Below are 24,350 nucleotides of genomic sequence, written 5' to 3' on the forward strand. Positions count from 1 at the left end.
TATATATTTATTTCAGTGATATTCAAGGTACATCCCACTGAGTTTAGAGCCTAGAATTTATCGTGAATTAAGTCTACAAATACTTTTATTACCTAGAAGAGCTCTTTCAACAGCATGTCCGATACAATTGACGACGCTGATCTCATTAGTTTGGATGAAGAAAGATCACTCAACAAGGATGCAATTGATTTAAGTAGTGATGATGCCATAAGTTCTAATTCAAGTACGGATATTGATTCATCGGAGCCTAGTAAAAATGTCGACAAGATTCTTGAAGAAGTGCCATCATATTATAAAGCGAAAGTTGAATCATATCACACATGGGAAATCGAAGATATTACTCAACTTGTTGGGGATGAGAAGGTTTTCGGTCCGAAATTCAAGGTTGGAGACGATTTTGTTTTCAATCCTTTAATAACCACCGGAAGAAGGGATAATTATCTAACATTTTCTGTTTATCTAGCAGGTGCTCCCGTCGATTCAAAAGTGTCAGCTTCTGGTGATTGGCATTGTTGTGCTCAATTTGCCTTAGATATATGGAACCCGGATGATCCATCCGAAAACAAGAGAAACTCAACACATTTTCGTTATAATCCGAGAGTTGGCGATTGGGGCTTTATAAATCTACTTGACGGAAGATTGAGGCTGGACTCCGAGCTCATAAATCACAAACGGCTCAATATAACATCTTACGTGAGGATAATTGACGATTTCACAGGCGTTTTATGGCATGACTTTATTGATTATGATTCAAAGAAGTCTACTGGCTATGTCGGAATCAATAATCAAGGTGCAACATGCTATTTGAATTCCCTACTTCAATCATACTACTTTACAAAAAAATTTAGAAAGAAGGTTTATCAAATCCCTACACAGGACGAAATAAAGTTTAATTTAGATTCTTTTAGGGAATACCTTGAACAGCCAAAAAGTGTTTCGCTAGCCCTTCAGCGTATATTCTACAATCTACAAACATCTGACAAGCCTATAGATACGATGGAGCTAACCGATTCATTTGGATGGACCAGTGCAGATGCGTTTACGCAACATGATGTCCAGGAGATGAATCGTATATTAATGGACAAATTGGAATCTCGAATGAAGCACACGGACATTGAAGGTTGTCTTAATGATATATTTGTTGGAAAGATGAAGAGTTTTATTCGGTGTGTCAACGTAGATTACGAAAGTAGTCGGACCGAAGATTTCTGGGATATCCAATTAAATGTTAAGGGTTTGAAAAATATAAAGCAATCCTTTGAGAATTACATTGAAATGGAGCTGTTGGACGGTGAAAACAAATATGATGCTGCTGGCTACGGATTACAAGCTGCTCAGAAAGGTGTTGTGTTTGAAAACTTCCCTCCGGTTCTGCATTTGCAATTGAAGAGATTCGAGTACAATTTTGAATATGATCAGTTGATGAAAGTCAATGATAGATATGAATTTTTTAATTCGATCGACTTGAAACCCTATATGGACAAAAATGCCGAGCATTACAACGAGGATTGGGAATATGAACTCCATTGCGTTTTAGTTCATCAAGGTGATGTTTCCATGGGCCATTACTATGCAATGATCAAACCAAACGAAGAGGATAAGTGGTTTAGGTTTGACGACGATAAAGTCTGGAGGGTTACTCCAGATGAAGTTTTCGAGGGTAGTTTTGGAGCTGATGAAGATCCTGATACGCTGAAAGGTATGACCAGAGATGAACAGCAGGATTTTCAATTGAGAAAGCACACTTCAGCATACATGCTTGTTTATATAAGGAAGAGTAAGGTGGCTGAGATTCTTTCTGAAGTCGAACACAAAGATATTCCTGAGCATATTCCAAAGCAGATCAAATATGAAAGGGAACAGCTGGCCAAAATTGAAAAGGAGCAAGAAGAGATGCATCTGTACGCAAACTTCAAGGTTTTCTACCATAAAGCTTTTACGAAATACCAAGGTTTTGACCTTGGACCAGATGACGAGGACCAACAAAATTATTGTGAGGACTTGTATGATGAAGAGTCGTACCCCCTTTCATTTAGACTTCTTAAGACTGATAGCTTCTCAAAAGTTTTTGATACAGTTATTGCAAAACTTAACTTAACAGTTGATCCAAAGTTCTTACGGTTCTGGATCAATTTTCGTCGGAAGAACTATGCACTCCGTCCTGGCAAATCGATATACTTTAATTATAACGATGCAGTATCACAGAGGGTTACCATTGAGTCTATAATTGAGGATTATCAGATTCCTAAAAACAGCCACCACAACTCAGGCTTGGAGGAAAGCGTGCACATATCATTATACTTGGAGGACGCTTCGGTAGACCTTGGATTTGTTTCTAACTCCATATATGATATGAAAAAAAATGGAAAGCTTTCAAGTAAAGAATTCAACGAGAATATTACTGAAAACTATGAAAAGATGTCGCAAATGGCTCTTCAACATTATAATCCGAAGTTGGAACTAACGTCTGAAAATGAATATGAAATTATTGATGATAACTCTGAACATTTGGAACATGAACATGATCAGGAGAACTGCTCGAAGTATTTAATTTTCCTTAAATTCTTTGACTTGCCAAAACAAAAAATTTATGGGTTATGCCATGTTATGGCCAAAATGGACAAACCAGTTCAGTCCCTAACGCCATTTATAAATAATATTATGAATTTCCCAATGAACACGCAACTAGAATATTATGAGGAGTTGGGATCCGATCAGATAGTGCATATTCAGTCAGGCAGTACGTTTTACAAGTCTGAACTTGATAATGGAGATATAATCTGCTTTACGAAAGCTTCATGGGGTGACATTAAATCGGAAGCGGAATACCTTACTGTTCCGGACATGTACAGCTATTTGGCAAACAGAGTACACTTTAAAGTTTCTTCTCTACAAAAAGTGGATGAAGATGAGGAAGATTATATTGTTCACAGAAGCGAGGAGAACAAGGAAGTTGAGCATGCATCAAAATCATTTGAGATGTGGTTCTCGACGGCATTAGGCTATAAGGCGTTTGCAAAGAAGATTGGTGAACGCTTAGAATTGGATCCAGAATACCTAAGATTATTCATAGTGGGTCGGCCAAACCAAACATTCCCATTAAAGAGCACCACACCTTTAAAGCGTCTACTTGCAAGAATTCCTAAATCACAGACATTAGATATATGCTATGAGGTTTTGAGTGTTACACTTTCTGATTTCGAACATATGATACTGTGCACAGTGTTCTGGGTTGGACAAGGAATTTGTAGAGAGCAGAAGCATGAATTTTTCCTTCCGAAATTTAGTACGGTGATCGACTTGATTGATAGACTTCAAAGTAAGGTTCATTTCAAGCCGGAGGAGGAGGATTCTTTGGTTGTCTGGACAATGGACCGGAAGCATCGTCTCAAATCAATTTGCGAATCGGATATGAAGATTGAAGAATCACCTGAATTCATTGTTGGATATTATCCTACGTATCGTGAAGTTCTTCGTACAAAGCCAAAAAACATCAAGCTAATTCCAGGATTTCAATTCTTTGGTCAGATTCAAAATTCTCACAGTTTACCTTTCATATTCGATTTAGTTCAAGGAGAGAAACTGGAAGATACGAAGGTTCGGATTCATAAACTTTTGGGAATATCGGAGAAGGAGTTTGAAAATGTCCGTATTGCGGTGACTGATCTAAATGCTGTCGATTATATGGATTCTTCGGAAAGAGATTCGGTTGAGCTTTTCAAGTTGGCTGAAAATACACCGTTCTATCTTGCTATAGAACACCCTGACAGAAACCTTAGAAGAGCTTCTGCTTACGAACCTTCACTTTATATTAAGGGTTAATTGTTACTTTTTATCACTACGTTATCTTTTATTTTTTCATTTTATTTTTATTTTTGTTCTGCGATTTTATTTGATTATACCATCGTATATGAAGGCACCATCCACTGTGCTTTTTGCTTCACCCTTATTCCTATGTGTTTCGAGTATTTTGTGTAAAATCCTTACTGCATGTATCATTGATGCATAAAAAAAGAAATAATTCATAGAATTCACTGTCTACCAAATTACTAGACTATTTACGGTAGTTCCTTCATTTGTGATTCACGCCGTCTTAGCTCAGTGCTGCTAAGCTTCTGTTTGAAATTGTTTTGTGCTGTTCCACCACCAATTACTTGAACCTCGACAATTTCGAGTTCTTTGAATCCCTTTTGTTTTCTCACATTATTGACATATTTTCCACCAGATATCGTTTCTTGACTAACAACTAGAGCATCAATGTCAGGTTCGGAAGCTGTTGGCCCCACACATCGTTAATTTCATATATATCGACACGCTGCTCATAGTTTATAAGTTTCAGGAACTTTCTTACCTGTTCAACCCTATAATTATATGATTGTAGAAACTCAGCATATTTCTTATGCACTAATAGTTTCTCACCCGTCACACCTACTATTAGGATATCTCTTGCTATAAATGAGGAAGCGCTTAAAAGAATCTTATGTCCATCATGCAAATGATCAAACGTACCACCTACAGCAACTGTACCATATTCCTGTTTGAATGCGGAGGAATATCCACCATTATTTTCCGAGACCGAATGCTTTTCTGTAAGAATATCGTCATCAAGACTAATCTTTAGCGTTTTATATTTTTCTTTCTTGTCAAAATCAGTCAAGGCAGATTGAATGCTATAAAGTAGTATCGACCAATTACAAGTCTCATGAAGCTTTTTGTAATTGTCGCCGAACAGCACATATATTGTCTTAGAATTGTCGTCAAATCCGTAGCATCTTGCAAGATCATATATAGTCACCAAATCTTTCATCAATGGCTTTAATTGTTCATATTTGTGTCTAATGAGAACATAAAGACAGGAATCACAGGCAACATTTTCATATGACGCCTTCAAAATACTTCCCAGAATACTTTTATTGCGCACTTCATCCAACGTTACAGTTAAGAGCGGATTTTCATAGCTCATTTTTGTGTTCATACCCATATATTAACTAACAGAAAATGAAGATAAAGTATATTCAAGGAACTGGACAGGAAAAATCTTGAAATTGATAGTGATCAAACCAATCTGTGCTTCTGCAAGCTGCCCGGAGATTAAAAAAAAAAATTCAACTCCAGACTCGAACAAATTAATAAACATCTAGATACAATTAATAAGTTAGACAAAATAAAGTGGTCAAACAACTTAACACGATATAAACAGTATGTCTGACAAAGAAGCAGTTGATGCTTCACGTGAACTAAAAAGGTTGAGGAAAAACGGAACATATATTCCTCCTGCTAAGCTTAAACAACTTCTATCACAAATTCAAGTGAAAGAGGGAACAAAAGAGTACCAATTACTACGCTGGCAAAGCTTATCCAAGAAAGTAACCGGGATAATTAATAAAGTTAGTCGGGAAAATGTTAAAACAACAGTGCTATCACTTTTTAGACTTAACTTAATAAGAGGAAGAGGTATACTTGTTGAAGACATTATAAGTTCTTCGGAAGGTTCAGATGGATACTCCAAAGTGTATGCGTCTGTGATCTGTGTGATAAACTCCAAGATTCCTATGATTGGAAAGTTATTGGGAGAGAGAATAATAAAGAACTTCAAACTACAGATGGGGAGGAAAGATAAGCTTCTTGCCGGACGAGATTTATCACTACTCTCTCAGTTGATAAATTTCAAGGTTATCCATGAAATTGTGGTGCTACAAATATTATACAAGCTTCTAGAGAATCCGGATAACACTTCAATTGAACTAGCCTGTTTGCTGATGAATAATTGCGGTAAATTCTTGTTAATAAGCTCAGAAAAAGCTACTAATGCGATCTTCCAAAGGTTAAGAGTTGTAATGAGTGAAGGAATTGTAAGAGGGAAAGCTCAGCAGTCAATTTCAGAATTACTTGTATTGAAGCAAGAAAATTTTAAGAATAAACCAATAATTGATGAAGATTTGGATATTGTTGAAGAGGAGGATAAGATAACACATACTCTTGATTTCAAAGATGAGCCAAATGTTCATCCAGAATTAAATCATTTTCAATATGATTCAGACTATGAAGAAAACGAGAAAAAGTATAAAACTTTAAAGGCAGAAATTCTTGGTGACTCAGAGGATGAATCTGCATCGGAATTTGATGAAACTGAAGAAGAAATAACATCACAGGAAGAAGAGGAATTTTCTGAATCTGAGGAAGATGAGAGTGAAACCAAGAATAAGGTCAAAGAAGATATCAAAGATTTCACTGAGCAAGAATTGACCCATTTTCAGAAGACCATATATCTCACCATAATGGGTAGTCTGAATCCAGAAGAAGCTGTGCATAAACTCTTGCAAGTTGATCCGATTGATAAGGCGAACAATGAGTTTATGATTACAGATATGCTTGTTAAATGTTGTGCACAGGAAAGAACCTACTCAAAATTTTATGGGCTTTTGGGGGAAGGACTTATAGTTGTAAGTAACCTTTGGTCCCAGGCATTTGACAAAGCTTTTGAGGAAAATTACGAAAATTGCCACAAATATGATACATCTTTACTAAGAAATATTGGAAGCTTTTGGGGTCATATGTTTGCATCAGATAAAATGGGATGGGAGGTCATGAAGCTTATAAAGTTGACTGCTGATGGAACAACATCTGCGCAGAGAATACTTCTAAAATTTGTTTTTATGAGGATAATGAATGAAATAGGAGAAAATGAATTCAATCTTCGCATCAGTGAGGAGTATATTCAGCCCTACATAGAGGGAATATTTCCACATAATAATGCAGAAAATGTGAAATTCTCAATCAATTACTTTACGGCAATAGGTCTGGGAAAGATCACAGAACAAATGAGAACAATTTTAAAGGATTTACCTGTTGAAGAGAACGACGACGGTTCAAGAAGTGCAAGATCAAGATCTAGTTCTGTTTCAAGTGTATCGTCGTATTCCTCATCATCTGGCTCCAGTTCATCATATTCCAATGAAGAGGACACAACATATGTCAACCGTAGAATACCAAATTCCAGAGAATACTCCAACAATCGTACGAAACGATCTCACGAGGATTTTGATAATTATCCCGGTACTAAGAGCAACAGAGTACCACTTGGCAAAAAAAGACGGATTTAACAAGGAGTAAATTTAACTGCATCTTTCTTGATACAGATGGACATTTTGGCGATGATGTTAAAACTAGACTAATACATTTGAGTAATTAAAATTCACAATAATGGAATAACATGTTGAATAACACAAAGGTATGTAAGAATGTTTGTAAGAAGATCCTGTAATTGGAAAAAAAAAATAAAAAAATAAAAAAAAGCGAGATGACAAACTCGGAACACTCAGCGCTAACGATAAAAAAGCGGAATATCGTAAACCAGTTACTGAACCATAACAACGTGCTCGGAATCAGATGTTATATTCTGTATAATTTGATCTTTAGGACTGCTGGTAATTCTACTTTGAGTGCTTGTAATTTGCGACAGTGAAATGTTAGCTCCTTTTTTTTCCCAAGGATGCGATCCGACCGGAACTTGGAGGTCATCGGAATTACCACGTAAATCTATTTCGCTAAGTCCGACAACGCTACCAAATTTTTTAAATCTCTCCATGTACCTCTCGCGATTTTTCCGGCATGTTTTAATCAAAGCAGGGTAATAGACTTTATGGTTATATTCAAAATCAACTGAACCATTGAATTCTTTATCCAATTGCTCTCTAGGGCAGAAAGTCGAGAAGTCTGCATCAAACTCGAGCTTTTGACGTGTTAGAGGATCAATGAATGGGTATATTAGCCTAAGAAATGTTCTTCCTAGAAATGGTATATTGGTAAGAAGTGCCTTTCCCAACCTTTCTGGGTAGTGCGTCTGCAATATATGAAGCACCTGACGGCTAATTGATAAAGTAGGAATTTTCGATGTTTCCACCTCGGCAGCAATTTCTGGGTGTTGTTTGAAATCAATCAGTAATGCAAGGGAATCTTGACCGGAAGGCATGAAGTCAATGACTCTTTCCAAGAAGAAAACTAGATGCTGCACCTGCCTAAACGAGTTCTTAGTATTTTGTCTTCCTGGCTTTAAATATAAACATGGCCTGCTGTCATTGTCAAATCCTAAAACAACTTGCTTCCCCGTTAAGCATTCGGGTTCCACTAACTCCGGGGTCACCTTATTTTTCGAAGAATCTTTAATGTGATCGATTCCAAACTCCCTTCTCCATGCTATAGTTCCTTCAATTCTGTCAATGGCATCTTTTTCAATCCACTTCGTGGCCCTTAAATAACGCAATATGCATTCCCTTGTAATCCAGGCCTTTTCATCTAAAGATAGCGGGGTCTTTTCTGTGCTGCTGTTTCCTTTCTCTTTAACTCGGATAACCAATTCTGGGTTTTGAAAGTATCGTAACACATTTTGATACATTATATTTTGTTTACTGGTTAAGGGCTTTTCTGCTGGGGCATGAATTCTTTCCGGAGGATGCTCAAATGGGACCTCCTGATGTATTAGCTTTTCATCAGATTCCACGCTGGCCTTTTCACTATCTTTAGAATTTTTCTTAGTTAATCCAAACATTTTATCTCTAATATATGATAATTTATTCCGTTTTATTAAGAAGCATATATTCAAGAGAAGAATAGTACTACAAAGAAAGGTAAGATGGTAGTTAAGATGAATTTAATAAAAAGAAACAAAAAAAATTTATAATAAAAGAAAATGGGCAACTAAATCCTGGCCGGAACTATGACTATGTATCATATTACAACCGAAGTATTATTGCTCAATTACACCTATGAAAGAAGGGGAAAAAATACATGTACCGAAATTGACGGAAGCTTAATTTTGCGAAAGGATCGGTTAAACAATAGAACTCGGATTTCAAGGGTATCCCGGATCCTGTAGAAATCGAGAAGGTGCGTTATTCCGCAAATTCACGGAAGCGCGGCATGCGATGCCAAAACCGTTTTTTTTCAGCTTTAAAATTTTCCTTTTCCCTCCCTCAGCTAAAATAATCTTAAAAAATCTTATTAATAATAATTCGCGCGTCTAGATTACTAATAGTACTGCAATTGTTGAGATTCCAATTTTTAATGAAGCGATTTTTAATGCGGTACCACCAGTGCGGTACGGTTCCTGGATTAGGGTTGTTGTTCTTACATCACTTCATCCAAATTTTTTTTTTTTTCTACAGAAGTCTATTGTCCATATTTTAATTAACTTTATTCTTTGTATATTACTCTCACTCTCCCACAGCTATTTATTGAAACCTTTTTAATTTGCCAAAAAGCTTATCCCTTTTTCTATTATGTGCGGCTTTATCATTTGATCCGCTCTTGACCCTGGATCTTGTGTCATCGTTGACATCAGAGTGATGATGTAAATGGTGTAAATGATGGTGATGATCATGTGGTTGTTGATGCACGCCTTGTCCATTAGATTTACTACCATTATCCGATATCGAACTTTTTGAGCTTCCTCCAGTAACCTCTGATAGAAAATCGGGAACTTTCCTTGGGCTAAATTTAGCATCCAAAGCAAATCTAAAGTTTTTCCGGTCATCATCAATTAATCGGATATCCCCCAGCATATCCCATGTAGAGTATATCTCATCCGAGCCGATAAATATATTCTTATTAATTTTTGGCTCGAGTGAAATCATTGTGCCCAATTCAGATTCAGTCAAACCTCCAGCACAAAATATCATAAGCTTCTGCCTGGTCAACGTCTTGTCCGAAGGCTTCATGCTTTTCCATTTGGGCTGACTTCGCACTGTATTCACAGAAACGCGACTTTTGCTTCCACCTGTTCCTCCAAGATGAACATTTCGGAAGGAATCATTTAGATTCGCCATTGGTGCTCCCTTAACATAAGGAAACGTCTTTTCATCCTCTAAAATATTGTCTTCCTCTTCATCAATGTAACCGTTATCGATAACGCATGTGTGATAAAGCTCCGGAAGATCATTCTGTGCCAGTCTAAGAACAAGATTGCTAAATGTAGGCACAAAACGGTCTGTCAACTCTGTTGTGTTTTTAACATCGAAATACGTTTGAATATGTTCCGTCTTGCCACCCAAACTTGGCTTTATGATCTTAAGTCCCAGCTTTTGTAGATTATGGATAAGCTTTAATATAGAATCGACTTTATCGGGCATTCCAAACTTCAGAAGCTTTATGAAATCCGATTCTATCAATCCTCCCCTATAAATTGCATACACGATAAGGAGGCGGATCTTATTTCCCATAAAAATATTCTGGTTGGATAACAAACCCACTAGTTCGTCCGTAACAGGCTCATGCAAATGACGATCTGGTCCTAGATTAGCGGCGCACTTGTTTTCAAAAACAATGGCATCTAGGATGCATTCTGCTTGGAATGCACTACTTATCCTGTTGATCAATTCGAAATGCCCTGTCACAAGCTGCTTTTTAAACATGTGGTCACTTTGACTAATTGCAGCATGCGATAGATCCGAAGTATACTTTAAGTTACTGTATTTATCATCTTCATGCTTTAGGTCTTTGAGCATCTGGATGATTTTTTGAGTATAATCTTCGATCTTGACATCTTTTAACTGAGTAAAGACTGGATCATCACTGTCAAATACGATGTGTTTTTTCTCCATGCCTTGACCTGTTTTGGCCTCATAATCATATACGAAAGTATAGTCACCTCTGATCTTTCTTATGTGGTCATCCATCAGATCAAATATTTGTGACCGATAGTATTTATAATGACAAAATGGCCCAAATAGATCCATTGCCCTCTCCGTTACAAGAAAAATTGTACGGTTGTTCACCGGCGTTAGCTCCGAATGCTTTCGATAGTACTCGTCTATCTTATTTTGAAAAGTGGTTGCGAGCTGTTTGGATAACGGAGAATTATAGAATCTGACCACGGGATATTCATTAGTCAAGATGCACATGCTCATCATCGCATCAACCGCCCTATCCATCTGGTATTGCACCAAGTCCCTGCCTAGATGCGCAAAATTATAATATCCAGGAATAGAACAGGAGTTCCCCGTTACAAAAACACGATTTTCCAATGGCCTCAAGCTGAGATACTCTATAGTTTCAAAAGAACCATTTACAGATTCCATCAAGTATTTGTTTGCTCGAAGATGTGCAAAACATTGAGCATTCATTCCTGGAAGAAAACAAACTATTGCATCCTTATACCGTAAACCATGTGAGTAATCCGCCAGCAAACAGTCAATTGAGTAAGGAGCAATTGGATCCAAAATATATATTGCCTTTTCCTGGTTTTTGGATCTTTCTTTATCGTCTATTTTATAAAATGTGTAAACATAATTGAGGATGTCCTCTTTAAACAGTGACTTAACCACAGGGTACGTAGTATCGTCACATATGAGATGCCTGAAGTTGCATTGATACCTTTCAAAAGTCTTCTTGAGAGATTCCCGCTGCAGCTCATATAAAGACATGTTGAAGAATCCCAATCGATGGAGCCCCTAATATAGAAGAGATACTTGATATTGGGTGATTTAAAGTTAAATCCGGCTTTATTTACATCTTTTTGCTTTAAAATCGTACCCCTCGTTTTATTTTCAGATTCTCCCTTATTTCCTCATTCCCATTTTTTTCTCTAAGGACAACCGAAAAAATCCGCTCCTCCTTGATGGAAAATTCCCCGTCTCCGTTATTTTGTCCGGAGCCCTGATGCAGGTCTATACATATTTGTTAAAATCTCTCTTTTCCCTACAGTAAAGGACATGAAATATATTTTGATAACGAGTACACCAGGATATGTCGCATTGAATTAGTCACATTCATTAAGAGTACATATTAGAACTGAAAAAAAATATACAGTGTAGTATTATAGAAAGTGTGTGTAACATCTCGAGTGTTCGTTAACCTCCATCTCAGCTTTGAAAACATTCAGTTCATTTCGGATATTCATTGCTAATTCTGGTGTGAGGTTGTTACACGCTGCATTACCAGGATGTCTATCGTACTCATCGTCGCCATAAGTAGAACAAAGCACTACTTCAGATGAAAATTTGACACCAACATGGTGTGATTTTCTCTTGCCCTGCTTCGATCTCCTCTTACCTAGCGGCTTCTTAGATAATGCGGATTGCATATTTGATCTACACAAAGATGTAGAGGGACTCTTAGCAAATGAATGCATGGAAAGTGGTGGTGAAGCAAATTTGGAGCTCTTACTCTTCAGACTAGATTTGGAAGAGCTGATTCTGGAAATCAGCGACAGCCTCTTTGGACTTTGTTGTTTACCATTGTTATAATCCTCCTCAAGCATAGACTCCTCATTATCGTTTGTTGCGAAAGAAACACCTGTTTTAAAGAAATCGACCTCCGGTTCTCTCATATCTAAACCATCTTCGGATTCCACATAGTCATTCTCATCCTCGTTTTCAAAATCATCATAAATATCTTCCAAATCAAACCCGTCCTCATTTCCAACATTATAGCTACTGGAGGTGCCGGCTAAAGAACCAAGAATGGCAGACTTAGTCTCGGATTTGAGAGAAGTCCTAACCGATGGACTTAAGCCTTCAAATAAAGTAGTGCCTTTCAAATTTCCTGATGAATTGCGCTGGTGCATCGAATTGTCTCCAAACTCGATGTCACTCTCCCTCTGTCCTCCTTGAAGTTTTCCAATATTTGGAAGAGACATAAATCTTTGTGCATTATTTATACGTCCAGATCCATGGCCTGCTCTCCCCTTTCTCTGATCTGAGGTTCTAACATCCGACAAATAAAAGTTTGTGTCAAAAGGTTCATCATCATCGCTGAAATTGACCGAATTCATAACATCTGAAATGTCGTTATCAACACGAAGCTTTTTATAATGTGAAATTCCGAGGCCAGCCGTCTTCTTCTTCTGCTTTCTGTGAGAATTTCCTTTTGCAGAATCTTTCTGAATGTTTGATGAAGCTACCTCTTTAATAGGTTCGCGAGAAGGCTGAACAACAGCATCTATTGGCTCGGGTGAGTCCATCTGATTATTTTCCAGATTCTTCTGTTCTGCAGGCACTTCCTCGAGGCTTGGGTTCGAATCCTGCATTCTTTTCACGATGGAATCCACACTTTGAGTAGGGGTAAGACGAGAACCAGACGTTATAACAGGTGAGACACTATAGGAGCAGCGGGAAGCTTTCGAACGTGATCTTTCCAAGCTCACTATACTTTCGACCTCAGTATTGCTTAGTGTCTTTGGGAAGAGCGAGTCACCAAACCGAATCTTACTGCTAGACTTGATGCTTGAAGCAAATGACAGTTGTTGAGATGCCGGGCTGCCAATGATCTCATCATCTGCAATTCTAGTTTTTTCAGAATCAGATCGTTTAACACTTTTACCAGTGGTCTTTGTTGACTGTGAAAGTGCAGGAGATTGCGATTCCTTTATAACAGGTATCTTATTATCTTGAGAACCTTTCTCTTCTTCAACAAGAATACTGGATTTCTGTGTTATTGATTGGGTTTCTTCCATCTCATTTATGCCTTTGATTCCCTTTGTCTCTTTATTGGCGTCTGGTTTTGCAAGTTTATGGATGTCCATTTGCTTTTTAACAAGCCTCTTAGAAGATTCAGGTTTTTGGGGTAATTTGTCTTTCTTGAGTTCCTTCCTAGGTTCCTTCTTTTGCTCCTGCTTTTGTTCCTTTTTAGATTCTTTCCTAGTAGTCCGTATCATAAGAGACATATGTTTGTGCCATGCTTTTTGTGCTTTCTGTCATTTTTCTTCGAGCTACCTCCATGGTTGTGTACAAAAGAAAAGCTCCTTCTTCCCCATTCAGAGAACATACTTCTTCTCTGAGGTTTCTTCGACTGAGTACTAGAACCAGCAGTACCGTTATCAACATTTTCTTTGGAATGCTCCTGTAATTTGTGACTTACAGAATCAACGCCTTTTGCATTGCTTTTCCTACTGCTGAACAAACCCTTAAACCTGAGGTCTTTCTTCGTAGAAGCAGGTGGGACTGAAGAATGATTATCTGCATTCTTTTCACCAACGGTTGTACTCTTCGGTAGAGCAGGAAGTGGTTTTGCTGCTTCTATTTCCCCTTCTTCTTCTTCTTTCTGTTCCTTTCTAATTACATTTGATTCTCCAACGTCCTCTGTTGAAGGCTCTGCAATTTTTGCTACTGTTTGCTCATCTGTGATAATTGGCACTTCCTCAACTTCCGTTAACTTCTGATCATCCTTTTGTGCTGTAGAAGGCACTTCTACGTAATTCTCAGTGCCACTTTCCTTCTTCTCCAGATTCATTGACTCAGAGTTACTATCATCCACATCGGAATCCTCTTGAATCAGTCTAATGGACAATCTCTTCTGTTCTTCCTTCATGGAATGGTGCTTCTCTGTCTTCTGAACAAATTCTGATCTCTCGTTTTCTACTCCTAGTCTTTCTAAAGCATCGATCTTCCTATCGAGTGGTTCTCCATCATAGGATGAAAAGTGGAGTCTGAAAAACTTCTCATAAGCTTCAATTGTATTCCGATCTTCGATGTTTTGCGAGTTCGACGTGTCCTTCTCTAAACTATATCCGATTTCTTTCACCGGTGAAAGTTCAGGTGGTTCAGATGCACTTGACTCGTTCTTGAGGACGTTAAAAGTTTCAATCGGTTCGTCAAACACCAAATCTGGTGAGAAAAGTTTCGGCGTCAAGAGATCACCTTCCTTAACGGAAGTAGAATCAGTAAATTTACCCCTTTCGCGGTTTCCTATTGATATAGCTGGAGATATTGCAGCCTTTCGACTAGCATGAGGCGAGCCAAGATATCTGCTCTCTTGCTCGTAGTTGGTCACAGATGATTCGTCTGATATTCCGAACTGAATCGGTGTGCCGACTTTATGATCAACAGGGGAATGTATTCTCGGAGAATGAGCGGGTGAACACCTTAAGATGCTTTCTTGTAATGCAGCGGGCGGACTGTAAGTGGGACTTTGAAGAGTAGAACATGAAGATGATTTCGGTGTACTTGTCAAACTTATTAGATCAGGCTGATTTTCACCAGCACCTGAACATGTGGAATAGTTTGTAAGGTTGGCCTTGATTGCTTCGACCCTTTGGGGTGAAAGGTTAGTTGAGGAAGGAGAGTGACAAATTGGTCTTCTTGCCTTAGGGGAAGGTGTGTGTGGCATGCTTGAAGTAAAGCTGCCACTTGATGTCAAGTGTGATGAAGTAGAGGCAGAGTCCGTGAAGTTTAATTGCTCGTCCTCTTCCGTGATCGCATCAAACTTCTGTGTTTTGTTATCAACGTTATTGTTCAAAATATCACTCAATGCTCTGATACTCGGACTATTCACCATAGCAATTGTTGCAGTTGGTGCCTCCGATACCTCTGTAGCCTGAGAGCTTAAATTTGATCTGCAGCTAGAGCTCCCTGTTAAAGAGTGGATCGAGTTCAATGACGGGGAAATAACAATAGATCTTCTCACAAACTGCGCGTGTCTCTTACTGCTGATCATCGAGTTGTTTAAGCTGGGGCCTGAATAGAATCCTAGAGATGAAATATCTAATGCCCTGGATAACTGAGGTGAAGCGTGAATATGGGACTTGTTCATATTAGCATCTGCCGAATTCGAGCTTGTCGTCGTTTGCGAAGATGGTGAACGCGAAGTGTGACGAAAATCAAGCTCATCCTGAACGGAACTCATTGGTGTTGAATTCTGTGTAGATTGGGGAGAAAAGTCACCGTTCGCTTTAGAGAAATGGTATAATGCCTGTTGCTCGTACGTGCTCAAACGTAAGTTCTCGTAGGTAGACATTAGTGTGAGTTTTAGAAACTAATAAAATTATTTGGCCGCAGAAATTCACCTTGACTCTCTCAAAATTTGATGCTTCTGAGTGAAGAGAGCTGGGTAGAAAAGAAGTTGAAGGGACCAATTGTTAATAGGGATAATTGTTAATATATTAGAGCCGTGAACACAACTCTTAACGCTGAACAACTTGAGCAACATAGTACAGCAAAAAAGTTTTATGAGGTGGTTCAGAAAAGAGAACGAGAAGGCTGGCAAATTATCTAATCAGGTAACGTCATTTAATAATTTCAGTTAAAAAAAGACGCTTCCCCTTTGATTTTCCAACAATAGCAGGGAAAATTTTTGACTACGCGTCGTCACTTTTTTGGACTAATTAAATCTATACTAGGAAATTTTCCCCTTTAGTATACATTTGAGAGAATACGGGAAATTCACTTCAATGTATAAAACGCGGATTGTATTTGTTCGCGTCCATCCCTTTACGGCTTTGGATAGGGGCACAAATTTATGTCCCCTGAGTTGAGCTTCCGCGGCCCGTATTTTATTTATTCTCACAATCAACAGCAAACAGCCTCAGAGGCATTCATTATATTCTTCATTACCTTCATCACTGTTTAGATAAGCCTTACGGGACACTGTTATAATCATTTGATTATATATCTTAAATAATTGAAACCCGGCCTGTAACCAATAAAAGGGTGATGTGGTTCAAATTTTTATCGATGATAATAATGGCATTGCCTGATTAATTCCTTCTATGTAACACACATTCATAGACTTTTGAAACAGTTTAAAGGGATGAATCTTCGCAAAGCATATTTGTTTCCTGACTATTGCAATAATTTTTGATCAACTGCGATCCGCATATATACATAATTGAGACATACTTTTCTTCGCTGTTCTTTGCTTTTTTCCGCTTGATTAATTTTTTCCCGCTGTCTCTTACTTATGTAAAGCTTAGCGCCGTAAGCCAGCATAGAAAAATGACTTCAAATAGATCTATACAAGAAAAAAATAAGGGATTTTGAGACGGTCTTTTTTTTATTTTTAAATTGTACATATATAGAAATGCCATCGTAGCTTTGTTGAATACTTATTACGTCCAACTCTAATATTGTTGAAATAAATGGACTGCTCAGTGAATAGTTCTGCGAATAGTTCTGACCCTGAAGTTGAATACGAACCGCTGTCGTTAAAATGGGTGCAACAAACATATGGTTTGCCAAAGCCTCCTGACAAATCAACTGAATCCCAGCAGAAATCTGTGAAGTCCAAAGCGAATAAAAAAATAGAGTTGGAGCTAAAAGATATGTCTGACCAATCACAGTTAGACTCCATATTGGAACCGACAGCAAATGTTCAAGGTTATCATTTAAAACGCTTGAAGAATATGCGGCAAGAATTTGAGCACATCAAGAAATTGGGCAGAGGAAATTTCAAAATTAGAGACCTGGAGATATTGATAAAAAAATGGTTTTTGGAATTGGATCGAATAACAGAATCCCAAAACCTTCAAGCAGAGCTTCTGGAAGAAAACATTAGAGATCTTTATCAGCTGTATCTAAAGAACCTTGAGAACGAAAAGCAGGTTGTGGAACAATATAGGAGAACGGTTGTATTATTGAACAAAAGATTGGACCGAAAAACCAGAATAATAGCTAAACTCCGAGAAGATAAGATGATGCTTCAGCAATGGATTTCATCAACATACAAAGCAATATCGATCTTCACCAAAGATGCAGAGAGTTCATACTCGTTTGGAATAGACCATGTTGTTAAAGTCTCTAGGAAACCCAGTATGCCGAAGATTCGCAATATACAAACGCATCTATTGTACTTACTTCAAAAATATCTTTCCTCTACTGAGAAGATGGACGATGAATAAATTACCCACAACGTGTTACAGTATGGCTGAAAACTGAAAGCATAAAAATATTTAGTATATCCCGAGAAATGAACGTAGAAATGAATGAACTGAAATGAAATTAGATTGAAATGGAATTATCCCAGCAAGCAAGGCATATCTATATTTTATCGACAAATGAAGCATGGTATAGCAAAACTTTATGTGGGTCCTTCTCTGATGATTGCCCCATCGAGTGCTTGCTATCCCAAATAAGGCAAAACCAGATAAAGAATCTCACATGATGACGCAATCGCCATCGTCCTTTTTACTGTGTAAACCACGCCTCCGTCCCTTCTTTGGAGAAGCCTCAGGAGGAGATATAGCATTTTCTGGAGTTGCTGGAAGTTCTTTTTTCTGTGGGACTGGCTTTCTGCGCGGCTTTAGATATATCTTGCTCATATTAGTATGTAAAAATGGCTTGCTCTGTATTGAGGAAGCAATGGAGGCAACATCATCGGCCTGCTGAGTTGAAAATGAATCTATTGATGCATCATTGGTATTGTACGAAATAAATGGATCTATACCACCTTGAATGATGGAATTTGCCAAAAAGCAGTAAAGTTTAATCCAGGCTTCCTCAAGTATGAGGGGAAAGAATGTTTCATTGTTTCCGAACCAATCTCTGAATGTCTTTATTAACGCTTCACCCATTGTTTTAAAGTAAGAGCGTTCTATACCTAAGATTCTTGCGTGTAACTTTCCAAGGTTAGTCAAAAGTTCCTGCATTTTGCTCAAGTCCTCTAAAGTCCCTATAGCCTGATTTAATACATCTGCAAAGGAAGATGCCTGATGCCTTATAGAAGGAATCATTTCAACAACCTTCTCATCCATCGAAATGAAATTGTTGTAGAATTGAATGCAGAAAAGATAGGACGAGAAATCGGCTGCATTGAATGTGTTACCGCCCAACGATGTTGAATCATCATCCACAGTGACAAGTCTCCAAGACCATCTTAGCAAGTCAATTTCCTCCCGCGTTAGCTGAAGTTGCAATCTGTATCTCTCTGGCTGCACAACTTCCGATTCAGGAAGCCATTTACTATCAAAACTGATGTTTGATGTGACTGTGGAATGAACGGATGTTGCCGTTAGACTCTTGGATATTAAAGAAAGACTCTCCTGAGACCCATTCTCATAGGATCTCTGGAGGTTGGACGATGAATCATTTTTGCTACTTGTATAACTTAACTCGCTTTCCTGGTCCGATTTGATTGCCGAGGATGAAACCGATGTTGCACGACGAAAAAGTGAACTGTTGTTCCCCTGGGACGGGTAGTTCCTGCCACCTCCCATTACATACATTATTTCTTGTACCTGAAAATCTAATTGGACAGCTGACTTTTCGTCGTAGTCAAACTTGTGGCAGAAATTGAACTACATTTCAGGGAGAAGTGGAGGCCAGAAGAGAAAAAAGGAAGGACATGATTTAGCCGTGTGTTTTTGCAGTTAACCCTTCCATTTCTAGTGTCGCTTTTTTTTTTGTGTAACGAGCAGGGATGGAGGTATTTTTTTTTTTTTCGTGGACTCGATCGCTTCCTGAAAAAAATTTTGGGGCAGCAGTAAAGGAATTATGTATGTGGGGCGTATTAGTCTGAAGAGCAGCCTATTATTTTATTGTCTTTAGCGATTGGCACACCTCTGCCTACCATTACAAAACAAACAATATTTGTTGATATTTTCTATTTGCGGGAAAATTCCGTAATAATTTATTACCACTCGCAGGTCTAATGTAATGTAAAATGTACGTTAATATTATTTAACCAAACATTCCAACCGCCGCCCCCTCTCTACAATAACAACGTCAACAAAATAATATTTCTCTCGCACGCAGATCCATCCTGCTTTTTTTTTTTATTTTGCTTTTTTCTTTCTTTCATTTTTCTCTGTCGTCCCCACTTGGCGTTATCTATTTCACAAATTGGCCCAAGAACCACCGCAGAAGCAGATCCTTTGGTAATGCTGGAAAACCGGATTCTCAATTAAGCTTGGATGGCCGGGTACAAAAAGTGTCTCGTCATGAAGAGAGGAAATCGCGCCACAGCGAATACAAAATCTCATTGCCAATTTTTTAATCTCGCCGTTTGAGGCCTCATTGTGTCCCAAGCTGTCAGCTGCAACTTCCCGGCTGATCCTATGATTTGCACGGCTGAGAGATGCATCGTCGGTAAGAAACTTTCCGTACTCTATGAATTGCTCCGGCTTTACGAGCTGCTTTCTTAAAGTATCCAACACGAGTCCTTCGTAGCAATTCATCGCGATTACTCTCTTGGCCCCTTGCTTTGACAACTCGAAGTTTGTACCTGTTAGCAATATGCCGCTATCGGTCGAATTATTCTCTCCAGCCTTCTCATCTTCAAATGATGTGCTCTTCTCCTTCTTAATCTGCACTGAGGTGGCTGCCATATCCTCAAGTTCTTTTGACTCTTCGTGTGCAACTGTGTTTCCTGATTTTCCTTCCATCTCTAAAAATTCGGTTATTTCCGACTCATCGTTATAATCATCCAACCTGAGCCACTGCGTGTCGTAGAAGTACATATTTGGCACATCCACTTCGGGTGATGACAATATGGTTCTGTCGAATATGGTGCAGAGCTTCCGAACTGGCTCGATGAAATTTTTTGCAACATATCCCTGGCAGACTATCTGCTGCTCAACAGCCAAGGATGTCGCTGGATCAAGCCCCAAGTTCCGCAATGGACTGTCGGCCTCCAAAAGAAACTTCTCGAACATCTGAAGAGGAACTGGACAGCTGTCAATCATACAACCTATTCTCAGATATGCCTCGATGGTTGGATGTTCTATAATTGCCTTAGTGAGTGGGCTTCCCTTATCATTTCCTACACCTTTCCCTGTAGATGTATCCCCACTGTCTACAATTCCATCCATCACCGATGCCGACGGATTTAAAAGCAGCCTTTTCGAAACCTCTTGAAACGCACCCATCGGATTTTCTGGTGTGATGTATGCAGTTAACGATGAATAGTGTTTTTCCACGAACTTCTGTACAAAGGAGAATAGTCTTCTGATATTCGCGATGGAAAATATTAGAAATGACCTGGGCACCTTACCTAACACCAATGGCACAACAAAAAGCCTCGTAATCAACTTCTCTATCTCTTGCTTGTTGTCACGCTTGAACGCAGTACTCAACTCTAAGAGCTCCTTGCTCAAAAGGGTGACATAATCCAAGCACCATCTGATCGCACCGATTATGTATATGATACTGTCCTCACGAACTTTCGAATTTGCGTATGTATCTAGCACGGTCATACCTTTTCGAGAAAACCTTTGCATGTTCGAATAAATCGTATGGATGGCATACATTACCGAAGAGGCCACAAAGCGCATGTTCAGTATTGAAAGAGCAACTTTCGCACTTCTGTTTCTTTTCCAATTCAATCCAGTACCCAAAGAGAGCTGTAACGTTAAAATACGCTGTAATGGCTGGTTTTGCGTCATTTTATCAGTTTGTTCGGTGGATATATCAATATTCAAGTTAATTGCTCTCTGTGCCTCCTGTAAAATTGCAACGAGCAGTCTGTAAGAATACCCCTCAGAGACAACTTTTGCAACGTTAACTAATTCGGTCTTTATAGCAACAATTAGGTCATCGGTAAAAAAGCCCATATAGCAAGCACTAGTATGGCATAGTGCAACTGCAGCTGCTGTGCCTAAAAGAAGGCCTTTTCTCTTTGCCTTTCTAAATTCTTTGCTCACCCTGGATTCTGCACATCTAATGTGAAGCCTGGATCCACCAAACGGAAGTGCCACATAAGCACATAAGTTTGGGGAAACACAGCAATATTCAGTTTGAAAGTTTATTTTTGGGAACTCGAATCCTGCGTCAAGCAGAGATGTAAGTGTCTTTGGTAAGCAAGGGTTCTCCGAGTCCGGAGACTCTGAGTATTTGTTCCAAACAACCTCGAATGAATTACGGTCAATGATACGAATCATCCCGTTACAAAAAACAAGGCAAAGAAGCATGTCTAGACCCATCGGTTCTATGGACAGGATCGATTCGTTAAACGTAAATCTCTGCTTGTAGATCATTGTATAATGACTGCCAGAGTTTTGAATTTCCGATGCTTTTTCGCTATTACCTTTCAAATCTTTAAATGCTTGGTGTATGCTTGCATCGTCCGAGACCTCTTTAAGTTGATATCTTAATAGACTAGTCTGAACAGGATCACTTCCAAAACGCCGTTCCTTTTCAAAAGTGAGAAGAACTTCGAATTCTGTTGTTAGATGGAAATTTGGAGAAATCAGGTCGATGCAAACCAGTCTTTGATTGTTTGCAGACAAATCGCCTAGGTTATACTTAAATATCTTTCCAATAACGAGCTTCGGGGGAATACGTTCATTGTCTGGAACTCTGTAACTTGGAACTTTTGCCAAATGCTTGGATGCCTCAATCAGATATCCCCAATCAATCTCAATATCGTAAAACTTCAAAGAGTTCGAGGATATTGTGTGAATAGCAACAACAATATGACCGGCCCTTGAAAAGGCAATCGACGCATCGAGAACCTCATCATCGGGACCATCCAAGTCAAGCATGGAACAAACTTTCCTGTACTCAATACCATGATCTTCCTGATGCCAAAGGCAAATTTGGCCATTTCTTCTGACTCCTATACAAGCTTGCTTTGTCATCAATGGATGCATGGCTCCATATGGTTTATATTGACTTGCACTATAGGTGTAGCAATATCCTGCAGCATCCTGTGATGCAGCTCCAAGTTTAGCAGCACATCCATTTGGAATTGGAGAATTAGGATTTTGTTTTGTTTTCACCGCGGGTGCAGTCGCAATCACTGGTTTTTGAATGTTCAACCATCTCATGGTGACCAATTGGTTCAGTTTTCTTTTCTTTGGTGTAGATATATCTGGGACAGGGAGCTTGTCGCGTCCGAATAAAATATCTCAGCAGTATTAAATGATGTCCTAGAATATTGGATTGGTGGCAAACTAGGAAGAACGCTATTAGTCTTCTTGGATTCGTCACTGTTGCCGTTCCCTGGCAAAAACTCGGATGGTTGTTTATCCGGGGATAATATTCTTATCCCTGTTACTAGTATTGAAACATTTCCATTCTCATCTGCAGTGAAAAGATCCCATCCAGTATTACTGAAAGACACCAGTTCAAGCTTAGGTAATACTTTTGGCACTTTATTACTCTCTGCATTTGAATCTGTTAATGGCTTGTCATCCACATAAGAAGACTCGATTCTGAAAGGTGTTGGAGGGGCTAACTGCCAAGTTCGTCCATTTACACATTCAAGGAAAGTTATGTAAAGATTTGCCTCAAAGTTGTTTTCTCCTGGGCTGTATGCAATGTGTCCTTGTCTTGACCATGATATTAGTCTTTTTTGTTTTCCTCCTTGAGATCTTCTGACAAGGGTGTCACTTATTGGATAAAATGGAGTGTCCTTATTCATAATGAAATTTGTCTTTGCCCACTATTTTTAAACCAAAAAAAATAGCTTTGTACAGATATCACTATTACTCACTAATAAAGAAGAAGCAAGACGATGTTACTTGTTTCAAAATGCGTTCCTTTTATTCAACTTCTTATGTAGCCTTGTCTATCTCTTCGAGAAGTCGCATATTAAATTTCGAGTCTTTTTTCCCCCCCTCATCTGTTCCCGGGATCTTTTTGTCCATGAAATATTTCAATTACACTCGAGATGACAACAATACAATATTTTGCCAAGGCATCGACTAACGAGCAGATTCAAATACATTTTTCCACAAATAATATACAGAATTTAGACACGATATAGATTAACCAATGGCTTTTGGTGATATCTGTGGATGGATATGTGCTTGGTCATGGGTAAGCAAAAAGAAGATAGAGTGTGAATAATAAATTGGACTACATAGAGGCTTTTGTTTTTAACTCTCTATGCTACCTATTATACTAACACCCGCTCAGGGCTTAGCCTATTACCCAACATTGCTTTTAAATTATAGAATAAAATCATCCAATGGTGTCTCTATAGATTCGATCTCTCTAAGTCTCATGGGTTACACTGCTTATTTGGTTTCAGTTTGTCTGCAATTGTTCAACCCAGAGGTCAGATCCCAATTTCAATTGGTCTACAATACCCTTCCAGTTATATCTTCATCGGATTTATTTTACTCCATGCATGGAGTGTTTGTTATTCTTGTTATTTTTAGTCAATGCCTTTGGGGTGCCAAGTTATGGGGATTCAAAGACCGACTCAAACGTCGTCCACATAGGATTACGTACATAGTGTTCTCTTTCTTTTGTTTCTTCGTCTTATTTGATTGGTTTTTTCAGAACAGTCAATATCGGCTCCTCAACTTTGTCATGGATCTTGCATACTTCAAGGTTATTACAAGCTGTATCAGATACATTCCGCAAGTCCTGCAGAACAAGCGCAGGAAATCCATGTATGGATCTTCAAAATCCCAACTTTTGCTAGATATGATTGGCTGCTTATTTTCAGTACTTGAAATAGGGATAAAGAATGACCGACCACTTGCTGAAGCATTATCATTGAACAGGGGAAAACTTGGTCTTATAGCTATATCAGTTTTGTTCGATACGACTTTTGTGATCCAATTCTGGTTATACTCTTCCGATGATAGTCTTTCACATTCTATAGAGATGGACAGCTTCAAATACAGAGCCAAATAATAATTTGCACGAACGGAACATTTTTCTTTTCAAATTATAGATTTAGGCTAATTACAA

The 24,350-nt window shown here is 38.5% G+C and overlaps 10 protein-coding genes across 10 annotated transcripts; 4 read left to right on the forward strand and 6 right to left on the reverse strand.

The window, feature by feature from the left end:
- Positions 1–114: 114 nt before the first annotated feature.
- Positions 115–3,822, forward strand: BRETT_004210 (uncharacterized protein; the record flags this gene model as incomplete). The annotated part of the gene is made up of 1 exon (XM_041282706.1): positions 115–3,822. One exon carries the CDS (start codon positions 115–117, stop codon positions 3,820–3,822), a length of 3,708 nt encoding a protein of 1,235 aa, XP_041135482.1.
- A 236-nt stretch (positions 3,823–4,058) lies between these two features.
- BRETT_004211 (uncharacterized protein) lies at positions 4,059–4,963 on the reverse strand (the record flags this gene model as incomplete). The annotated part of the gene is made up of 2 exons (XM_041282707.1): positions 4,059–4,246; positions 4,315–4,963. 2 exons carry the CDS (start codon positions 4,961–4,963, stop codon positions 4,059–4,061), a joined length of 837 nt encoding a protein of 278 aa, XP_041135483.1.
- A 238-nt stretch (positions 4,964–5,201) lies between these two features.
- BRETT_004212 (uncharacterized protein) lies at positions 5,202–7,103 on the forward strand (the record flags this gene model as incomplete). The annotated part of the gene is made up of 1 exon (XM_041282708.1): positions 5,202–7,103. The coding sequence occupies one exon, from the start codon at positions 5,202–5,204 to the stop codon at positions 7,101–7,103; it is 1,902 nt and encodes a 633-aa protein (XP_041135484.1).
- Positions 7,104–7,357: 254 nt separating this feature from the next.
- Positions 7,358–8,548, reverse strand: BRETT_004213 (uncharacterized protein; the record flags this gene model as incomplete). The annotated part of the gene is made up of 1 exon (XM_041282709.1): positions 7,358–8,548. The coding sequence occupies one exon, from the start codon at positions 8,546–8,548 to the stop codon at positions 7,358–7,360; it is 1,191 nt and encodes a 396-aa protein (XP_041135485.1).
- Positions 8,549–9,230: 682 nt separating this feature from the next.
- BRETT_004214 (uncharacterized protein) lies at positions 9,231–11,420 on the reverse strand (the record flags this gene model as incomplete). The annotated part of the gene is made up of 1 exon (XM_041282710.1): positions 9,231–11,420. The coding sequence occupies one exon, from the start codon at positions 11,418–11,420 to the stop codon at positions 9,231–9,233; it is 2,190 nt and encodes a 729-aa protein (XP_041135486.1).
- Positions 11,421–11,812: 392 nt separating this feature from the next.
- BRETT_004215 (uncharacterized protein) lies at positions 11,813–15,729 on the reverse strand (the record flags this gene model as incomplete). Its single annotated transcript, XM_041282711.1, has 2 exons — positions 11,813–13,629; positions 13,710–15,729. 2 exons carry the CDS (start codon positions 15,727–15,729, stop codon positions 11,813–11,815), a joined length of 3,837 nt encoding a protein of 1,278 aa, XP_041135487.1.
- A 1,120-nt stretch (positions 15,730–16,849) lies between these two features.
- On the forward strand, positions 16,850–17,608 carry BRETT_004216 (uncharacterized protein; the record flags this gene model as incomplete). Its single annotated transcript, XM_041282712.1, has 1 exon — positions 16,850–17,608. One exon carries the CDS (start codon positions 16,850–16,852, stop codon positions 17,606–17,608), a length of 759 nt encoding a protein of 252 aa, XP_041135488.1.
- A 255-nt stretch (positions 17,609–17,863) lies between these two features.
- BRETT_004217 (uncharacterized protein) lies at positions 17,864–18,922 on the reverse strand (the record flags this gene model as incomplete). Its single annotated transcript, XM_041282713.1, has 1 exon — positions 17,864–18,922. One exon carries the CDS (start codon positions 18,920–18,922, stop codon positions 17,864–17,866), a length of 1,059 nt encoding a protein of 352 aa, XP_041135489.1.
- Positions 18,923–19,540: 618 nt separating this feature from the next.
- Positions 19,541–23,067, reverse strand: BRETT_004218 (uncharacterized protein; the record flags this gene model as incomplete). The annotated part of the gene is made up of 2 exons (XM_041282714.1): positions 19,541–22,551; positions 22,599–23,067. 2 exons carry the CDS (start codon positions 23,065–23,067, stop codon positions 19,541–19,543), a joined length of 3,480 nt encoding a protein of 1,159 aa, XP_041135490.1.
- An 896-nt stretch (positions 23,068–23,963) lies between these two features.
- BRETT_004219 (uncharacterized protein) lies at positions 23,964–24,293 on the forward strand (the record flags this gene model as incomplete). Its single annotated transcript, XM_041282715.1, has 1 exon — positions 23,964–24,293. One exon carries the CDS (start codon positions 23,964–23,966, stop codon positions 24,291–24,293), a length of 330 nt encoding a protein of 109 aa, XP_041135491.1.
- Positions 24,294–24,350: the final 57 nt, after the last annotated feature.

The sequence above is a fragment of the Brettanomyces bruxellensis genome, chromosome 5 (genome assembly GCF_011074885.1).
Source record: "Brettanomyces bruxellensis chromosome 5, complete sequence".
In the NCBI taxonomy this organism is placed as follows: Eukaryota; Fungi; Ascomycota; class Pichiomycetes; order Pichiales; family Pichiaceae; genus Brettanomyces; species Brettanomyces bruxellensis.